The following is a 19,629-nucleotide window of genomic DNA, read 5'->3' on the forward strand; positions in this document are numbered from 1 at the left end:
CAACGGCTGGCCGGAACGGTTAGTATGAGACCTTCATCTAGAACAGATTCGCATGTTCGAATATATACCCTAGCGCAGGCCGCGCAAGTACGAAGCCTTGTCCCGGGTATGAATCAAGTAGATTGCGTCCCAGAGCCTGCCCAATATTAATACTATGTAACCGTTCGCCCCGCGGCCTCACAACCAGACTCATTTCGCCAGCGAGATTATCGATATCAATGTATCTGAGAACCACCAAATATTTTCCAACAAAGTACAACACGTTTTGTCAAATCATTGCCGACTAAAATTCTTATCACGCCTTATACACCTTCATATGCTATGTCAATCGAAACCGTGGCCTGATAAGAAAAAAGGATGGAAAAGAAGGAAAAAAAGAAAAAGTCCTATAGAAATCTAATCGTAAACCTTCGGTAAAATTGCGCGCTGCTGGTTGTTTTCTTAAGTTTATTGACAGTCAGTACTTTGACCACCAGTATCGAGGCAGTTGAGTGTATATTCATATACTTACTTGTAAATATGTCTCGAGAACGCGGCTTGGTCCACTTTTGAGCTCTCGGCTTTTGAGGTGGGGATAAACTTTCGCCCCAGGTACTCAGGATGAGCGATACTATATGATTTTGACGATGTTTTTGTGCCATTTCCAACGCCTGGCTTCTGGCTTCTTTATCGGAGATAAGGAATAGAGCAACGAAGTCCCTGCGCCCTAGTTTGATTGCCAATTCGAGAGCGGATACTGCATCCCCTTCCCAATCCACGTTCTGAAGCTTTCGCGTCATGCCGCGGCTTTCTTCGGAGACTGACAAATTTCGGACGTGTATGCTTGCTCCATGTTCTATAAAGCACGTCGCCATTTCAAAATTCCCGTTGTGAACGGCGTAGTGTAGAGGGGTAGTGCCACCCCCTATATACCCTCTGCTTGGTTTGAAGGAATATTCGGTCTTCCAAAAAGGAAGACAGACAGTTTCTCGCGGATCAGACCCCTTGTCAATTAGAAATAGGACACAATCTAAATAGTTACAGGCAGCAGCTAGTTGCAGGGGCGAGGGAAATTGTGGGTATGATTGTGACAGCTGGGCTGTGGCCGCTTGCGGGTGCAACTGGAAGAAAGATTGTAACAGCTGGATGCTGCCGAAGGCTGCGAGATACTGAAGAAGCGTGATCGAGGATCCAAAGCGGACATGACCCACCTTCTCACTGTTTTTTATAAGGAATGGATCTCCATGTACGTTTCCCAAATCCTTTGATTCTTGTAAAAAAAGCCGAATCTGCTTAGTATAGTGTTGTCGCCCATATTCTGTCCAATGCCGAAGGAAAGATTCCCTTATGTCATCGTAAACCGAATACCGGTGCGGTAAAAAGTCATCTTCCTCCTCGCTGTCATAGGTGGGCATATCTAGTTTAAATAATAGCTCTGGTAAAACATGCTCGTCGGTCGTTTGGTCAAATGGTAGCGATGGCGGATTGTTATTAATTGAAGGTACCCGGAACGTAGTCCCTCTATCACCCAACTTGCTTTCTATTTCATCATCATCATAGTCGTACACCCGCTCAAAGCGACTGCTCCAAAGTTTCGCAATTTGTGTTTTGTTGATACCCCCAGCAGCCTTGAGGAAAGTCGGATCGACTTGATACAAATAACCATCCATTTCGATGCGAAACTCGTTTAGGCAATCAATGTCTGCTTTTGCCTCCAGTAGCTGAATAAATATACTGATTTCGCTTCTTAGCTCGGCAGCGGTTCGATGATCCCCGTCATCTCGCTCCTCAATTATTGCAGTAACGATCGGGGACTCGCCTAGGCTGTCCTCCTCATTTAATTTGGTGCCAATTGCGATGAGGTGTCTAACTAAGGAATGATTGCGCGCCCATATTGCAGAGTGGAGTAGTCTTTCGGGGGAGACGTAGGAGGGAATGCTACTCCCCTGTCCATTTCGACATCCAGAAGTTAGTAGACTGTGAAATAGTTTAATCCTTTCTGCTTCTTCACCATCAATTTCAAGCTGTTGATCAAATATTCCTTCGATCCGAATAGAGGATTTAGGTAAATCCATAGCGTGCACAGATTCCATGATCAACGACTCCAGGCCGCGACCATATAGCTGCGGATGAGCTCTAACGAGATTAAACGTGAATGCCATGAGCTCAGAATTCCGAAGACGGAATGATATCGAGATAATATCCTGAACCCAAAAAAAGTTACGTCTGCAATTTGGGTCTCGGGCCTCTTCTTCAACTTTCCGGAGTAATTTGCTGAACTGACTCTTTCCAACAATGTCCCAAACGTTTCCGTAGCCGAGCAAGAAGGCCCCAAGATCCAAATCTTGCAACTGCGTAGATGACAAGGCTAGTTCAGTATATGGAAGCAGCACAGAAGCCTTCTCGAAATTGTTTTCAATAACTGCTTCTAAGGCCAAGATATGAATATTTCTCCGAAAGCCGAAGCTGACAAGATCCTTCAAAGTGAATCTTGTTAATGAATCCAAGACTGACGCTCCGTACAGTATTTCGTACTGCTCTTCAATATTTGACGTGGTACAAGTGAGTGGGAATAGGACTTGCATGAGCTCCAACGTAATATCTCCATCTTGGAGAGTGTACGCGACGAGTGTGACTGCCTCCTGACTAGTAAGCGCTGTAGGCAGATGAGTTGTGATTCCTTTAATAAGGATCTGTCTTACGCGTTTGATGTAGCCAGGACCCATGGCATGCGATTTGTACTTCTTATAGAAATATTGGTAGTCTTTGTCGGTCTTGAAAAAATAGCCAAGGCTTTTGTTGAGATCTATTTCAAGGAGGCCAATATACCATTTCACTTCCATAGACTCGGCGCCATGGGTTTGAAATATATGAGATATCATGTCCTCATCTCGGCGTAAGATAAGAATTGGTAATAAATTTTCAGCAAATGCCTTCATCGATATTTTATTCATCGAAAGAAGAGCTTTGAGCAGTTGCCGTAAACTTGGAATTTCTATTTTTTTCGGAGTTGTGGCTTCGTCGGGCTCTGTGAGAACCATATATCCTTCTACCCGTGACGATCCTGGTTGATTTTCTAGAGGTAAATTCGTGCCGGTATCGTCTAATAGTCGATCGAGTTCGGATCTACTGATCAGATTGTTTGGGAGTCGATACAAGAGCTCTGAAAGGTGGTGAAACATACGGCTACGTAGTAGATCGCCGAAGTTCCAACCCCTTGCTTTGGAAATATTCAGACAAGTCTGCACGAGAAATTGAAACAAGACCGCGTACGGGAGTTTGAGGAGGATTGATTTTGGTATGGGTTGATATAAATTCACCTCCTCAGGGTTGAACGCCGTTAGATTACCAAAGGTGTATGGCTCCCCGGGTCTCACAGGTAGATTATCTATATCTTTCAGTGATATAAATATATCAACATCGTTTCATTCCCGGTAGTTTAAAGTAAAAAGAAAGTGGTAGCCAATGTACACATACCTTTTGTGATCGCGTTCGAGCGTGGGAACCTTCCAACTCCCTTTTCGACGGCGGCCGCTTCTACGATATAGCCATTGTGCTTTTGTATAGCCACTCTAAAGTTCAGGGCCGTGGACGCAAAATAGTATGGTGCAATGTGGTTCCATTCTCCTTCTGTCAGATTCTTTTTAAACTCCGGTTGGTTCAGAAAGTACCCATATTCCTGTGGACTTTAGGTCACCAACGGTGCTAGCTGTTAGCTTGCGGATCTAGTGGTCAAACTTGTGGTATATATTAATTGAATCAATTTAAATATTTGCGGAATCGGGGTGCGGTGCTAGTTAGCTGGACGAGAGGTCCTTACCTTGCTCCAATTTGAACAACTTTTCCATATCCTCATGGACTCCTTCTCGAGTGTAATCGCAATCAAAGTAAAAATATCTTATTTCCTTTGTGTAATTAGCGAGAAGATCTCGCCAGCTGTACTTCTGTCGCCTGATAAGTGCTGTTGAGCCGACCTTGCCCTTTGACGTTTTGACAATTCGGCCGTCTAGTACTGAGGGCGACATGGCGAAGTTGAATTTGGGGTTACGAACGGGACCCGGGATTGACTAATTTAAAAAACCGAGATTTAGCACCAAAATATTTCAAAAACAATGTAATTAAGGTTTCTGATCGCGCGAGTCTCTAACATATTAGAATTCGACGTTCATGAAGTTGATATTTCGTATTCGTATATAGAAAATATAAATTAACTATGTTTGTGGGCGATTTGGGTAATTTCCGCATTTAGAGGATTTGATCGGTGTGCAAGCGTCTGGGCCCGAGACCAACTAGCTAGAGGAGCGGAAAACCCACCAATTTATCATCCGTGTTCCCGCTGCTCATCTTGTATCGAGCTTCGAGGCTGTTGTATTTCAGGCCTGACATTATGGGGGAAATGTCAGCCGCCAAAAATAATGGTAGGAACCAATCATATTTCGACGTTCTCGGTTAAAACTTCCTAGATTCTAAGTTCATATTGGCCTGGCCTGGCCTGCAGCCTGTACAGTTAGGCACGTGGTAACTAGCAAATCTTGATATAGATATAAGGTATACCAGTGCACTGCAGGTATGAATATAAGGAATTAAAATCGATCTTGATTATTTTCATGGGAGTAGGTACAGAATCAATTCGGATATTTATTTGAGATGCGCAGCCGTATCCTTAGTTCTTGCAGGTTATAATAATGACGGTCTAATAAGTATTTAAATCATTCATCGTCGTCGTCATCATCGCCAGGGAACACCCCCATCGCCGCCCTCAATCTATCCTCCCACCTAGGAGGCCAAGTAATCCCTTTCCAATCCCTTCCCTCATATGGCATATCCTTACACCAAGGCTCATCATCTTCATCATAAGGTTTTAGCGGATAATCATACGCCAATCGAACTCCAACCTTAACCATATTGCATTTCCCATCCATATCTTCCGGAACATCACAGTTCTCTATTTTCTGACCCTCAGCGACGAGCCAATCTTTGCTTCCGACAGCAGACATAGTCACAGCTCCGGCTTCGTCTTTCAACAGGTCTTTCCATAGCCCTGGGTGTATCAATATCCCTGCTTCGTACGATTGTATTTTACTTGTCGATGAAGGACCGCTGCCCTTAGTTGGATTTCCCCAGGCTTGTTTGCTTAGATTTGCTGATGTAATCATCGCCCAATCCATAGAGACAATATTAAAAGCTCCACTCTCGTCTTCGCCATCAGTCGTATCGCTGTCCTTAGAATCCATTCTTGGAGGCGAGAAAAAGTTATAAGTTTTGATATGCGGTGTGGCTTTGCCCCTTTCTGCTTCAACAGCTATGGCAGTTGATAATCCAATTGGCGGTTGTCCCCAGACTCTAAGCATTGGTTTGACATACTTGAGTTGAGCTTTATCGACTGGCTTTTGAGATTTCATGAAGATTGAGCCTCCTCCATCCCAGCCTAGAACGGATGTTCGAACATTCTCGACGGTAGGGAAAACAAGAGCCAATTCCGGACGGTTCGAAGGACGGGACGAGGAGGCAGAGGAACTAGGAGTTCGTAGAACATCGAAGGCATTTAGTTGTCCACCACCTGGTCGACATGTTGAAAATGTTGGATAGAGAACGCTATCAAAATACGATTCTCCTAGTGTCGCTACTGACGAACACTGCCGGTTATCTTATTAGTACGGGAGTGCTGGCGGTTGCGTCTAGATCTTATGAGATTAGATCTACTCACCTGCATAGCGATTTCTCCACCACCCTTGACAGTGTACACCACTCTCCCGGCTTTATTCACCCCATGGCCGCCACCTCTGCCGATTCGAGTCAACACCCTCTTGACCTTGCTCCATCCGAATAGTTTATTCTCAGGTCCATTGATCGCGTGGTCTCCGGGTACATGCCCTACAAAGACAGCTCTCACGGCTCTAAAGTCATACTTCACGATCTGTTCCATCAGACTCTTAGTCCTCCAGCCATAAGCCCCAACATACGCCGTGAACGCCTCTTTGAATACATATCCCACCCCCTCTTTCCGTTCAAGACTGTCGTCCGCAAGCAACGGGAGCTTAGGGGATCTCCAAACCGCCTGTGTCATATTCGACCAATCCCAAGGTATCATATTCGCTGTATGTACCACTATCTCTGCTGAGTCATCATGATAAAATAATACCAACATTTTGGTATGATGCGTCCCAAACATATCCGGCATATAAGCAGTGATTAATTCAATCTTATACCCTCCATCAGAGCTTGCTAGATCAATTAATTTATCTCTTTCACTTTCCAATGCCTTTCGGCTCATATCATCTTTCCTCCAATTGCCGTGGATGATTTTGATGTCTATATCTTTCGCAACGTCTTCGTCTAGATGAGAAACCATCCACTCGAGATCGTGCATGAAGTTGAAAGACCATATTTCCCGGATTAGTGGTGAGCCGAGAATGTCAGAGATGGTGATTGTGTCGACGTTTCTGTTGGCAGGAAGGTTACGGATTTGGGTAAGTTTGAAGGGTGAAGAGATTATAAGTGTTGGGTCTCTCGATACATCTTTCGGTTTTTGAGGTTTGTTTGATTTTGAAGGGCTGTCGAGGTCGCCAACGCAGTGGAGAGGAGCTGCATTCGGGCTACTCGAGCTTCCAGCGGCTATAGGATTGCCAGTTGTAGTACCTTTTTGGCGACGAAGTGGGGGTGGAGAAATGTCGCGATTAAGGGAAGATGATGATGAGAGTTTGACCCGTTTTGAAGAATGTTCTGGAGATGACATCTTTGGTACTTCTCGAGTCTTGGAAGACGCTGGTGCCTTCGCTGGGAGAGAAGTAGTCGTGTGAATTCGAAACGACTGATATCGAGATGTCTTGAGGGTATTGAATGAAGAGCAGGCAGGGGTTCTTGTTTGGGAGTAGGCCTGTTTCCCAGCTCGTGTGCTTAAGTTCGCCGAGCCCCAGACGTGCAGCTGCAAGCACCAAACACGCATAGTCGTTCTCCCGCCTATTCATTAGAATATATATATAAGATATCGCGCGTATGGCTAACCATCCTGATCCAAGCCATATTCATAGAGCAGAAAAGAGCGTAGTATCAGCGTAGCCAAATGAGGAGCGGTCGAAATAGCTCTGATGCTAACCGCCACCGAGGCCTGGGTGGATCGACATCGGTGCCATGCCATGGGCATGGAACCAGCTCTGTATGACGACGAAAGCCAAAGACAACATCACCGCAACGCAAAATATGCAACAGGACCACGCCTGTGAACAAACCTGGCCACCACCAACTTCACCCCCTACCACCAGTCTTCAACTACCCCCTCCTCCTCAGCTACTCCTTTCTCCTCAAATTTTGCTTCCTCCGCCGCCTCCGCCTCCTCCGCCTCCTGCTGCTCCCTTATCTTCCTCATCTTCTCCCTCCTCCTCTCCCGCTTCTCCCTCCCTCTCTCCCTCTCCTCCTTCGTTTTCCTCACAATCTTCTTGAACCCTGTCACCCCCTCCTCCCCCAAGAACTCCTCCCACTCCCTCTGCTCTTCCATCTCCTCCTCTGACGTAAAAACGAACCTATCGCCAATCCTCAAAGCCTGCGCGCCAAGCTCGCCGTGTTTGAGGATATTAACACTATCCTCTGTTATTTCCAGCTGGTGCCCAGAAGCGGCAAGGCGCCAAAGCGCCATCACTTTGCCGTCGAACTTCGGGAGGTATAAGGCGTCGGTGAGGATGAACCCCCGTTGGTTCATCCCCACCCGAAAGCTCGCACAACAGGCACCCCCGTGGGTGGCCACTAGTGTTTCCCCGTTTCTCATCTGCACGGAAACGGGAGGTCGCAGCTCTACGAGCCGCTCAAAGTCTACCCAGTCTGAGGAGATGTGGTGCTGGTAGTCAATCGACGCCGTCCAGGCGTCGGTAAAGTCAATGTGGGCTTCGGCCCCCACACGGCCCCCAACATCTCCGTTGGTTTTTTGTTTTGAGGAGTTTTCCTTCTCCCCACCGGATAGCGCTTTAACGTCACTATCCGGCGCGACGGGTTTATTATAGAGGGTTGTCTCCCTCTCAAGGGGTTTACCGTCGCCCAAGCAGACTGGTTTGCTAACGGGGTTTTCCTTCCCCGACACAACAGGCGCAAAGGAGACACGTTTCCGCGTCTCCCTGTCCGGGGAACTGCCCCCCGAGAGGACCAGGCCAAAGAGCTCCTCGCCCGAAGACGAGGAAGCTCGAGGCGGCTGTGGTCCAGCCTCGAACGAGCCGCGGACGTCGACCAACAACGTCGCGGGTTCGTGAGGCGGTCCACCGCCGCCTCGCTTAGTCCCTGCTTGGGGGGACAGTTTTCGATCCACTGAACTGGATTTGGAGGCCTCGAACTCCTCGTCACTCAAGTCCAAGAGCGTTTTCTCGGCCAGACTCAACGGCACTGCCCACAATATTAGGTTAGTAATAATGCTCAAATTGTGTATGCAATAAAATTCAGACTTACGAGTCGGCCTGCTCTTGGACATTGAGGACGAAAGAGTCCTCGGCTCCTCCTCCAAGTTCAGGAGCAACAAGCTCTCCCCCTTCTCCTCCTCCTCTACCACCAAGGACGTCACCACGGCTACTCGTGACGTCCCGGGCCGCTGCGAGAGCACGAATGCTCCCGACTTACGCGGCTGCTGCGGCACGAAGCCGCCGGGACGCCGCGAGCAGTTCTCCTTCTGCTGCCAGCAGTCACGGGCCACATGCCCGACCTTCCTGCAGACCGGACATACCGGCAGCTTCCGGATTTTTGAGGGGTCGGTGACGTCCTTGTAGTAGCAGGACTCATCGGTGTGGTTGTTGCGGAGACAAATTCCGCAACGGAAGGCAAAGGATGCCGAAGATTTGTGGTCCACTATTAATTTTAGGTGTGAGTTCAGCTTTCATTGACCATCATGAAGTAAACTTTAGGGTGACTTAAAACTTACTCATCTTGATGGGACCGGCGACACAGAACAGAAAGCTAGTGTATCAAGAATTGTTAGCATTCGCTTGTCTTAAAGGCCCAGAACCCGATTCATTTGGTGTCAGAAACAACGGTTGGTTTATTGGGAGTATTTCAGATGGACTTGGGATCGGAGCGATCGAAGTTTCATGAATGAAAGCCGGCTTTCAGGTAGGTAGCTAACCGGCTCAATCACAGCAACGACTTTTCTTGATGCAGTTGTAGCAATAACTTTTGTACACGAGATATCAACCAACCAAATGCGCGTCACTAGATTATCCAAGTAGAGAATAGAAAGGGACAATTGATTCGTGGACCTGTTGGGGGAACATGTATAACCTACTGATGATGATGATGCTGATGGTGGTTGGTGGTGATGGTGATGGCAACGGCGAGAGGGTGGTTGGTTCTTGCTTGAGACAATAAGTAAGGACCTGGTGGAGAAGAAGGAAGGGAAGAAGAAGGAAGAGAGCAGGTCCTCCTTAAAATAAACACAATAGACGTCGACGAGGGAAAAGAAATCACTTCACTGTGTTGGGTGCAGGGCGTGCAGACTGGTTTCATGAATGCTTTCAACGCCCTCACCAATACCGATAGTACATTACATTACATCACACCTCATCTAACTTCATCTCGCTTCACTCATTCACGTAGCTCTTTATCAAGTATTTACTACAGCGTCACTATCATTACCGTCGGTTCTATCATATCTGCGATATCCATATCCATCACAATGTACAGCCTTCGTCACCATCGTGTCCACAGTCACGATGTTACAAGTTGTAATATTGATCAAGACCGAGTCACCTCTTTCCTCTTTGAAACTATAGACGAGAAACTTCGTGTAGGTTCCAAATCAGCCCCGGTCATCATGAATCGCGACCCGAAAACGATGGATCAACTCCGATCCTTCCCGAACCCCTTCCAGGAAAATCCAACCACATACGGCATGAGTGCTGAACATAAAGCTCGTCGCGAGAGAATACCTCCATGGTTTAGAACTCCGCGTCAGATCTTCGAGCTCGGCGGAGAGCGAGATTCGCGTAAGCTCTTTTTCAACTATCAGTGGCTTTACTTGCTTGTGTATCAAGGTCGCCTTGTTATCATCGACTATACTCTAAACTAATCGTAAATACAGTTTCAGAAACTGCCTATGGGCAGGATCTCAAAGACTATCTTCTTTACCAAGGAATCCATATGGGAATCGGCTCTGATGTCACTTTGGTCATCACTGACGTAAAGACCTTCAAGCTTCACCGCTTCATGCTTTCCCAAGCTCCAATGTTCAGAGAGGCCTTCGAACAGCTTGGTGAAGATGCCGATCCGTTCCATTGGGATGCAATCGATGACATTGTGGATATTGCTGCAGTTGAGCATATCATCAATCGTATGTACGGTAACATGGGAGACAAGCACTACGAAGCCAAAAACTTGGTCCCTCTCATGGGTATTTGCATCCAATGGGGTCTCGGTAACTGGTTTCATGCTTACTTGGACCGTTTCATGTCCCGTCTCTCAGCTGAAAATCTCACTCAGATTGTCGACTTTGCCATGGATGAGTTCTATGGAGAATGGGTTGAGCCACATGTTCTTCCTATAGTCAAACATTACATGACTCGCTACGGTTCTCACCTCGGATTGAAGGTCTGGCGTGCTCTTCCAGTCGATTGGGTCGTCCAGATTCTTACATACGATGGGTTTATCCTCACTGACACCCGAGCCTGCGACGCTAAAAGGGAACTTGGATACTGTCAAGTTGTTATGGGGCATGAGTATGAACGTTGGGTCTTCGCCCGTAACATCTATTACGACCGCTTGGGTCTCGATGATGAAGTTCTTCATCAATTGGAGCAGAACCGTGTCTTCCCTGAACACATCACGGCTGAACTGATTGAAGAACAGTACCCTCTCTATGAACTCCTCAACGGCCAAAGGATTCAATATTGCAACATGAGTCCATTCAATTGGCAACAAGTTCGAAAGGAGAAACTTCTTGCAGCTGATGAGTTGGTCCGTCCAGATGTTCTCGCTACTTCAATCTTCAATGCTGTTCGTCTCCGCCGATGTATCCAAGATGCAAACTTGGATCGTTCAAAGCTCAATCTCACTTTCCCATACAGCCCTGAGCTATTGGAGGAAGGTCAGAATTTCGAAGTTCCCAATATTGACCGTTACATCTACCGTCCTCGCCGTGTCGAGCTTCAAAAAGACCCAGTCAAATTCCCTAAGATTGGTGAAGATGGCATCCCGGTTACTGGTGACGTCGACTTCCCACAGCTGACCTCGATTCCACCAATTCGTTTCTCTGTTGAATTCCAATTCCATCGCGGAATTGGTGCCATGAACACCAGTTCCCCTCTCTGTGCCGAACCCGTTTTCTACGCTGGCAGTTGGTGGCAATTTTCCATTAGAAAAATCAATGACGAAACTGAGTCAGCGGAACGTATCAACATGTACCTCCGTCGTGTCGGAAAGCCGGCTCGACCACCCCGATCAGCTGTCTCTGATGAAACCTCGGCCACTTTCCCCGAAGTCAACTACGAGGCGCTGACCCGCCAACATCTTGAAGGACTCTATGATGGAAAACTTCTTGACAAGCTTTTGGAAGGAGAGGCCTCTTCCATGGAATTCTACGATGATAAACGCCAAAATGTCACTGCTTATTTTCGCGTCTTCGCTCCGTCTCTCATAGCTGGTTACGATCCAGAGAAATTCATCATAATCTCAGGTTCCGACTTCCCAAAGATCCGAGCTCCGGCCATCACACGCACCACAATCTTTGAAGGTAAACCCATCGTCTTTCCTTTGGATACCGATATTGTCATCCCCGGCCGACTCCTAGTTCACGAAGTCGAGGAAGCGGAGGAGTTGAAAGACTTCAGCAACGACTCACCTTATTTCGAGGGCGAATGCAACAAAATCCTTGAGGGCGGTGCTATTGAGTTGCCAAAGAAACGTGAGAGCTATCAAGCTACTATTTACCATCACACTGGAGAAGTCTTTGGCGAATGGGAAAAGGAAGGTAAAGGTGGGCCGGATCGTAAGGTTACCATGGCGCTCAAGGAGAGGGATATTGCTTGGTCTAACTTGAAATTTGGTATTGTAATTGGGATTGTCTAAGGATGAATGTTTTACGTTGATTGATTTCGGATGGCTTGTTCTTGTTTACTAAGTCTATGTAGTGTATAGTTGGTTCTTCTATCTAATCTGATTTCGGATACGACTTAATTGAATTCGCGAAATCAATCGATGATAGGATAATAGCTAGCTACGTTTGTTTTTTAGGGTTCACTAATAAATGGAACAATTTTGAAAATTTTGAATACGTACCCCTATAGATCTATTGCGAGACATTCGAAACACTAATCCATACTTAAGTATCCAAAGGCAAATGTATTCCAGACCAGCAAGGCCCTAGTATCCAAGCTGATATCACGTCCATTGCTAACATGTTGCACGGAGTATTGCGTTGATCACCGTTGTATCTTCGAATAAGGCTTAGATTGGCAAGAAGCTTTTTGGCTCGCTTATTTTTGTGTCACGATAGTAGTCGAACGTTAAACATCGGTTAAACCTGCCAATGATGGCGGGTTCCAATGTCGAGCCCTCTCCATATACCCCCTCCAGCTACGCGAAGGCCGAGGTCATAAGAAATGGTAAATTTATAAGTATTTGCGGATAATCATCTTTTATAAATTTTACTGTAGTTTTTTTCTCTGTGCGAAATTAATCATCAGTGTACAAGATTTGACTAGACCTAAACCACCTAATATGCATATATGATATTAAGAAAAGATCGCGGAATTCGAAAGCAGATATGAAATGGTATGAGGTATAGACGATATTAAATATTACAATAGAAAAAACAATCATGCGTCTAAGAGAGATCATAAATATCAGGCAGGAAATTAAATAACAAGGGAAAAATGATAATCGATATAGAACGTGCAACATGTATCTTGAGCATATAGAAACAAAAGAATAGTCAAAAGAAAAAAAGATATGGTTGATCATGACTCATAACACTCGAGCTCTCCGTTCAATATTCCTTCAAAACCCTTCCTTCGCAACCAAATACAACGCCGCACGATTATTCATATGCACCAAAAACGTAAAATCCAAATCTTTGATCACCGCATTGGTTCCCTCCAACCTCGCTCCCGTAACTCCATTCATCAACTCCCACGATTCCCAATTGAACACCGGATCCGTAAACTCTTGACGCATAAACCCATCGAAATTTCTTGCAAACTCTTCGAACCCGTCGAAGGTGAATACACGACGTCCCGGGTGTTCTGTAGAACCTGGAATAGCGGGTTTTCGCGAAATTAGGAGTTGATATCTCTTCTCCTTGGTCGAGGTGGTACTTGGTGGGGAGGAGATGTGGGAGATGTGCACAGGTGTGGTGGATGGGTTGGAAGGTGGTGTATGATAGATCAGCGGTGTTCCTGCAGATGCTGGGATCGATTGCGGGACTTGTGGGTGAACTGCCATGCTGGTAGTGGTGGAGGGGTAGCCGGAGGGCAGCGAAGCAGAACGACTAGCCGTAGAGTTTGATATGATAGAGGATCCCGGAGTTGGGTGGTTGATAGTTGGCTGCTGCTGCTGATAGGTGTAGAATGCGTGCATGGTATCGGTGGTCATAGCCGAATGAGGTTCAGGACTAGACTCGAGAACAGGCTCCAGCACAGGAGCTGGAGATTCCATGACATCCAGTATTTCGGTGAAAACGTCTCCGGCTGGTCGTCCAGATCCGGTTTCGATGTTGTACTCATGTGTGAAGAAATCACTAGCATCGCGGAAACCTTCCGCCAATTCCTGTGGAGATAAATCTCGGAAATGTGGAGGACCGAGAGCACCGAATAGGCCAGGCATTCCAATACCCATACCCTGCATCGTATTCAAGCTTAGAGCCTGGGTTGATGGCGGAATCCCCAAGGCACTCAAGCTGGTAGTATCCATAGGTTGTGTGTATTGACCCGAACCAACGTTGATTCCGTCGAATGTACCCACACTAGTTGGGGCTGGAGAAGTTGCTCCTATCCCCGCTACCAGCTGGGCCTGCGACTGCAAAAGTGGATCGGAGAATAAGTTGGTGTTACTCAGGGGCCCGCCATATATAGATTGATATATAGCATCTGGAGATAGTCCTCCAGCAGTCTGTAGTGGATCTGAGACAAGACCAGGACTTGTTACACCCATTGAAGGGTGCATATGTTGTTGTCTCATCGACTGCTCTTGTGGAAGGATTGACTGCGGCTGATACTGTAGATGTGGTGGGAAGGATTGGCGATTGTACTGATGTTGGACTCCTTCCATAGCGGATGAACCAGTAGAGTTGACCGGGTTGGGTCTGACAGAACGTTGGAAAATATCCAGCATATCCACGTCTAATCAGAGTTAGCAGATGTAAACCCCAAATATAGAAAACAGAATCATCACTAAAGAACTTACAAGGGCTAGGGCGTGGATTGTTTCCCCAGTCGGGAGCGATACAATCGAACACATCATCCCAAGTCCTCGCCGCTCGGATATCCGACGGTAAGGTGCCACCGAAGTGAAATCTTTTCAAATGTTCCCTGTTCGAGATTATTAGCCAACTGCCCCTCCATCGAAGATCTAGTATAAGTGAATACATACTTCACTCCGGCCAAGTTCTGGCGGTTGATAGTCCAGCAAGTAACATGGTTATCCGGATTCGCCTTAGCAAAAGGACAAGCATATCTTTTTCCTAGAGATTTTAGGTTGCTAGGCCTCCTAGGTCTGTTGTTTGGTCGGCGACTCCCTTCGCTTTCTTCAGAGTCATCATCGTCTCTTCGACCCTTCTTCTTATGGCCATCCGAGCCCATACGTCTTCCACCACCTGGCGGGAGGGTAAGCCGGCTAGCAGTACCGGAATTTGTATGATGATCTCCACCGTCGACCGGCGCATGAGAGCTTTGTCGAGAGCTGGAAGTAGTAGAAACACTATCCCAGCCGGTTCCTTCTGTTGATGTTGTCTCAGAAAGGAAAATCATCAACATGAGAAGATATATAGCCCTTAACTTCCATGTCTCCTCAGAGTCATCCTCGCTCACCGCGAGGTCCTCATCTCTTGTCCTACTACGGCTTCCAGGACTCGGTCCTCTAGCTCTTGGCCCCTTTTGATCATACGGGGTTAATTTCCTTCCACCGCTCTTCCCAGGCTTTTGTGGATAACTATCATCGTCGTCGTCGTTGTCTATCTTCTTTGGCCACCTCGGCGTCCTAGGTGTGTTTGAGCTTGAAGGACCAGGTGATGGAGTATATCTTGCAGCCGGCCCTTGGTTTCCATATTTCCGATGATGGTCCTTCCACATACCCAAATACTTAACCAGCGCAAACTTTCCATTATCTTCCGCTACCTGCATCGCAACATCGATACAGTCCATGTTCCTTTGAATAAGTTGAACCACCACATCATAGCTACCTTCTAATACTGCCTTAGTAACCAACGGGCCCAATATGTGAAGGCCGTTCTCCTCCTCATGGCGGGCTTGGTCAATCAAAGCGTGGGCATCCATCTCGCCCGAGAGTATTGCTTGTTGAAGGTTAGAATTACCATAAATGACCAAGCTATCCCCTTCAGCATCTGCATCAAGGAGTTGAATATCTGATTCTGCCTTAGGAGTAGCCGATGGTGCAGCCAAGGGCTTAGGGGTGGTAATAGAAGGGGAAGATATAGTGGCAGCCCGTCTCTCAGGCAATCTAGGCATGTTTAAGATACTTTCCGATCTCTGAGGCTCTGGAGCTGGGGTATATAGCGACCTTCCCAGGTCGATGAGACCAGCATGCGGCTGATACATTTCAGGATGAGGAGTCTCCATAGTGGGGCCTGTAGCCTGCAGTCGTTCGTCGTCCCCTAGAAGGAAAGGTGACGACAGGCTAGTTGATCCTTCGGGCTCCTTATAACTACCTACCAAGCTTTGTCGCTCTTGCGACACAGCCGCGGTAGGGGTATCTTTGGATCTCCCGGTTAGCGCGGGGAGTTTAATAGTTGGAAGGACTTCCTTGGAGCCTAATCTAATTGGTCGCGAGAAAGCAAATTTAGAATGCCAGTCGAGGAAGATATCCTTCTGGAAGAGTGAAAGGGAATGCTGGGCTTCAGGACCATGCACTGGCGGGGGTGAAGTAGGCATTATAGAGAGAAGTGAAGAAGAAGCACCATGGGACTCGGATGAGCCCGAAAAGGCACTCGGGTCGGCCATGACAACGTTATTAGTTTGTAGTAGCTGCGACGATTGGCGCTGCAAGCTATCGTGGTGGTTCGGAAAGGAGACTCTAGATTAGGGTACGTGTCTCTCAAATTTGAATTGGCGGCTTGATGTATTGTGGAGGGGAGATAGTGTGCAGGGCTATTAAAATCCCAGCCTGACTAAAAATTTGCCTGCAAGATATGTGATATATGCAAGAGTTGATCGAGAAACCGCTGAAATCGATCCCACGAGTTCAAGTGGCTGTTGTTTGAGATTGAAGACTTAAGATTTGCGAAAGTTGAGCAAGGCCAGTCTCAAGTTGCACGAGACAGCGCCTCTATGGTGCCTTTTGATGCCTGATCGAAGCCTTGTGTATCTTTGGCCTCCTTCGACAGGGGGTGACGAATATGAGCTCCCGCTCTCAACGTCACCTTCAGAAATACGTCTTCTGTATTAATCACGTTAGCATGCTCGAATATAAAATTGAAAATCGTCGCGAGTCTTGTCGTTGCAAGTGCGATATCCACTAACCTCGATCGGGTAAAAGGCAAAGCGGGCCCAGAGTGCTGAGGGGTTGCCGTTGTAGCCGCCACCAGCAAGTACAGGACCTGACGGGAGCAAAGGCGACGCCACGGAAGAGACAAATTCCAGGATATAGCGCACAGTTTGCTTGTGCTTCTTGGAGGAGCCGAGTCTTGTCGCTTTTTTCCTTTACTTACAGGCTCGAACAAGTCGTGGTCGGTTGAACGGTGGTTCAGGGTATTCACGTTGAGATTACAAAGAGGAAGAAGTCTCGGGTCAAGATTCAAGAGGAAAGAATTGGAAGCTGACTCTAACAACTAGACTGCAGCCCTTGCAAATTAGAAGCCTCGTCGGGTTTGATGTTTCCTACTATACCGGTTCTTTCTTGCGGCAGAGCAGCCTGCTGTGTCGCCTTTCGACTGACTCTAACTGGTTCCAATCGAATCAAAGGGACTAGCGAGCTAGAACTTCTACCTAGAATCGAGAGCGCTGTCTGTCACCGAGGCTTGACGTTTCCGACAAATCGACCGATCGATATCTTTGGATTCTTTGTTTCCTCAAGCGACTAATATCCAAGAATCCAAACGAAGAACGAACGGTAGTTCAGAATATAACCTCATAGGATTTGATTCCAGACACTCAGAATTTCATATATGCATAGCTTCGCGATACACGGGCATATGTTTAATTTTAAATCATATGTTTTGGCGCAATCACCATAGCGCGGCAGTGTTTATCGTTCAAGCCCACGCTCGATGTTTCTCGACATTCAAAGGACAGAAGTCGTCGTCACCAGCCTTTAAATGCTAACTAGAAAGGACCTGCAGACATTTGTACAGCCGGGATTAAATCCCTTCAGCCCTGCCCTGCCCCTTTGGTGGCCATGGGAGACATGTTTGGTCTCGTTAGTTTGACTCCAACTTCAACTTAACAGGGCCTGCCTAAACCAACGAAATAAAACGGCCCCACCTTGGCATCGCAGCTGCTAATAACCAGGCAGTCGCTGCTGGAATCCGATGGATTCGATCAAGGCGAACCAAAGTCATCCAGTTCCAACTGCGGTTCCTCTCTTACTTATTCCCGGCTTCCGAACCCAGTTCTCGTAACTCCCTAGTCTTGCGACGCCTTTTTTTTCTCTGTCCCCCCGCTATTCAAGGTTCTAAAACTTGATCATGCTCGAGCTCGTTCTGATGAGATGACGGCCCTGAATAGCATATGCCATCACCCGTCGAGTTAAGTTACGTGGAGCTCTAAAAATCGCAAAAACTGTACCGTACCCCTCGCTACCAGAATTATATTTGGAACGCCTAACGAAGCTAAGCATTATGCCGCACCTTTTCCTCGTTTGCCGGCCGGAACCGTGCATGCATACAATATGCCGTTATTATTATAACTTCGAGACAGTTTTGTGGAGTTCGGCGAGTTAATAATATACAACGGATATTATTAAACACCTCTGCTCGCCTCGATCTTGAGATTCCTCCGTTTTCTCAGAATCCCAAGATTAGCAGAGAAACAAAGTTGCTATTTTATCTTCTGCCTAGCAGATGCTTAAGGCACCTTTTTTTGTAGTGGAGTTACCAAGCAAACAAAAGTATCGTGCCTTCATACTGTAGATAGCAGAACTGTCAAGTTAGCATAGCAAAGAACTTTTTGTAGTTTAGAAATAGCAAGACTATCGGTTCCCATTTATATCGTAGGGCGTCTTTCTGGGTGATAACAAGTAGACTATAAAATCATCTGTGTCATCTGTGAATCCAAGAAGTTTTTTTTCATCCTCATCACCGTATCTCATTGAACCTACATTTGCCTCACACTTGCATAGACATTTATCTTGAAAGCTATAGCTATTGATTAATCGAACTCAGAGCCATAAACGATTAATTAAATATTTATTGTTTGAAAATCCATACCGAATATCGATACCCGGCCGTGTTCCACTAACTAGCGCCCGATCGAATAATCAAATCCCGACCGTGGAGTTCCATCCCAGATCTGTCAGGCCATACTATCACGATATATTTTTCCCAACCACAAGTTTCCTAGTTTGGGGACCGCCTCATTTTTGCTTTAAATATATAATATAATTTGATCATCGACAATGGGCAAGCCACAGCAGCACACCTTCCAAACCAATTACGGCACGGAATACAACCCTGTCACACAAGCATTCCAAGCCGAAGACATCTACAATGTTCTTCAACATGTCTCATCCAATCGAAGAACCATGAACCCGCAGATCTTTGGAAGTTCGATGTTTACAAGGGACGTCGAGAGCAGGGAGTATGCACAGCTTTATTCACATGAGGGTAAGTTTTTCGGTTCCATTCGTCATTAATAGGTTTCTTTTATTCTTTAGAACTCTAGTTAATTTTGATCCATGAATTTAAATAGAAGAAAAATACTTCCACGAAATCGACCAGGACTTAAAATACCTCGAAAGTCTAGAAGCATCAAACCCCGCGGGGTCCACAACAACAACAGACGAATGTGCAAGCGCCGAATGGAGTATACACACCGAGGCTGCGAATTCAAATATCAACTTAACCACACAAACGAGAGCTACGGATTTACGCAGTGGTGCCGGATCGGAACATCGGTACCCCAGAGTTTCGTCAAGGAAAATGAACTGGCTATAATCTCGGCTTGAAGGAACATTAAGCGAAGCTTTTTCTTTTTTGATTTTTTGATATTACATTCGCATTAAACATAGCCATGGGCGTTTCCGGGAAGGTACATATTTCGAAACCTTCAAGCAAGCATTTTATGGAGTTATTCTCGGGGTCTATCTGCTTTTTATATTATCTTTCCCTTAATTATAACATTATATCAGTTGCAGTGTAACCCTATATCGATATATCGTACTGTCTTACCAACACATATGCTATATATGCCTGTACCATGGTCACACAACCATTCAGAAAATATGGTCTTGTATCCTTTCATTTCAATGGGTGTGCACTATAACTATAGTTTTTCTTTCACTAGCCTCATTACTAAG

The 19,629-nt window shown here is 46.4% G+C and overlaps 6 protein-coding genes across 6 annotated transcripts; 2 read left to right on the top strand and 4 right to left on the bottom strand.

Moving 5' to 3' along the window:
* Positions 1-396: 396 nt before the first annotated feature.
* On the bottom strand, positions 397-4,323 carry AOL_s00007g234 (uncharacterized protein; the record flags this gene model as incomplete). Its single annotated transcript, XM_011120135.1, has 5 exons — positions 397-440; positions 512-3,373; positions 3,457-3,609; positions 3,800-4,046; positions 4,294-4,323. 5 exons carry the CDS (start codon positions 4,321-4,323, stop codon positions 397-399), a joined length of 3,336 nt encoding a protein of 1,111 aa, XP_011118437.1.
* Positions 4,324-4,688: 365 nt separating this feature from the next.
* Positions 4,689-6,715, bottom strand: AOL_s00007g235 (uncharacterized protein; the record flags this gene model as incomplete). Its single annotated transcript, XM_011120136.1, has 2 exons — positions 4,689-5,615; positions 5,687-6,715. 2 exons carry the CDS (start codon positions 6,713-6,715, stop codon positions 4,689-4,691), a joined length of 1,956 nt encoding a protein of 651 aa, XP_011118438.1.
* Positions 6,716-7,231: 516 nt separating this feature from the next.
* AOL_s00007g236 (uncharacterized protein) lies at positions 7,232-8,879 on the bottom strand (the record flags this gene model as incomplete). The annotated part of the gene is made up of 3 exons (XM_011120137.1): positions 7,232-8,346; positions 8,410-8,802; positions 8,876-8,879. The coding sequence occupies 3 exons, from the start codon at positions 8,877-8,879 to the stop codon at positions 7,232-7,234; spliced, it is 1,512 nt and encodes a 503-aa protein (XP_011118439.1).
* Positions 8,880-9,625: 746 nt separating this feature from the next.
* AOL_s00007g237 (uncharacterized protein) lies at positions 9,626-12,012 on the top strand (the record flags this gene model as incomplete). Its single annotated transcript, XM_011120138.1, has 2 exons — positions 9,626-9,935; positions 10,031-12,012. 2 exons carry the CDS (start codon positions 9,626-9,628, stop codon positions 12,010-12,012), a joined length of 2,292 nt encoding a protein of 763 aa, XP_011118440.1.
* A 930-nt stretch (positions 12,013-12,942) lies between these two features.
* Positions 12,943-16,118, bottom strand: AOL_s00007g238 (uncharacterized protein; the record flags this gene model as incomplete). Its single annotated transcript, XM_011120139.1, has 3 exons — positions 12,943-14,282; positions 14,347-14,471; positions 14,533-16,118. The coding sequence occupies 3 exons, from the start codon at positions 16,116-16,118 to the stop codon at positions 12,943-12,945; spliced, it is 3,051 nt and encodes a 1,016-aa protein (XP_011118441.1).
* Positions 16,119-18,729: 2,611 nt separating this feature from the next.
* Positions 18,730-19,267, top strand: AOL_s00007g239 (uncharacterized protein; the record flags this gene model as incomplete). The annotated part of the gene is made up of 2 exons (XM_011120140.1): positions 18,730-18,937; positions 19,023-19,267. 2 exons carry the CDS (start codon positions 18,730-18,732, stop codon positions 19,265-19,267), a joined length of 453 nt encoding a protein of 150 aa, XP_011118442.1.
* Positions 19,268-19,629: the final 362 nt, after the last annotated feature.

The sequence above is a fragment of the Orbilia oligospora genome (genome assembly GCF_000225545.1).
Source record: "Orbilia oligospora ATCC 24927 unplaced genomic scaffold scaffold00007, whole genome shotgun sequence".
In the NCBI taxonomy this organism is placed as follows: Eukaryota; Fungi; Ascomycota; class Orbiliomycetes; order Orbiliales; family Orbiliaceae; genus Orbilia; species Orbilia oligospora.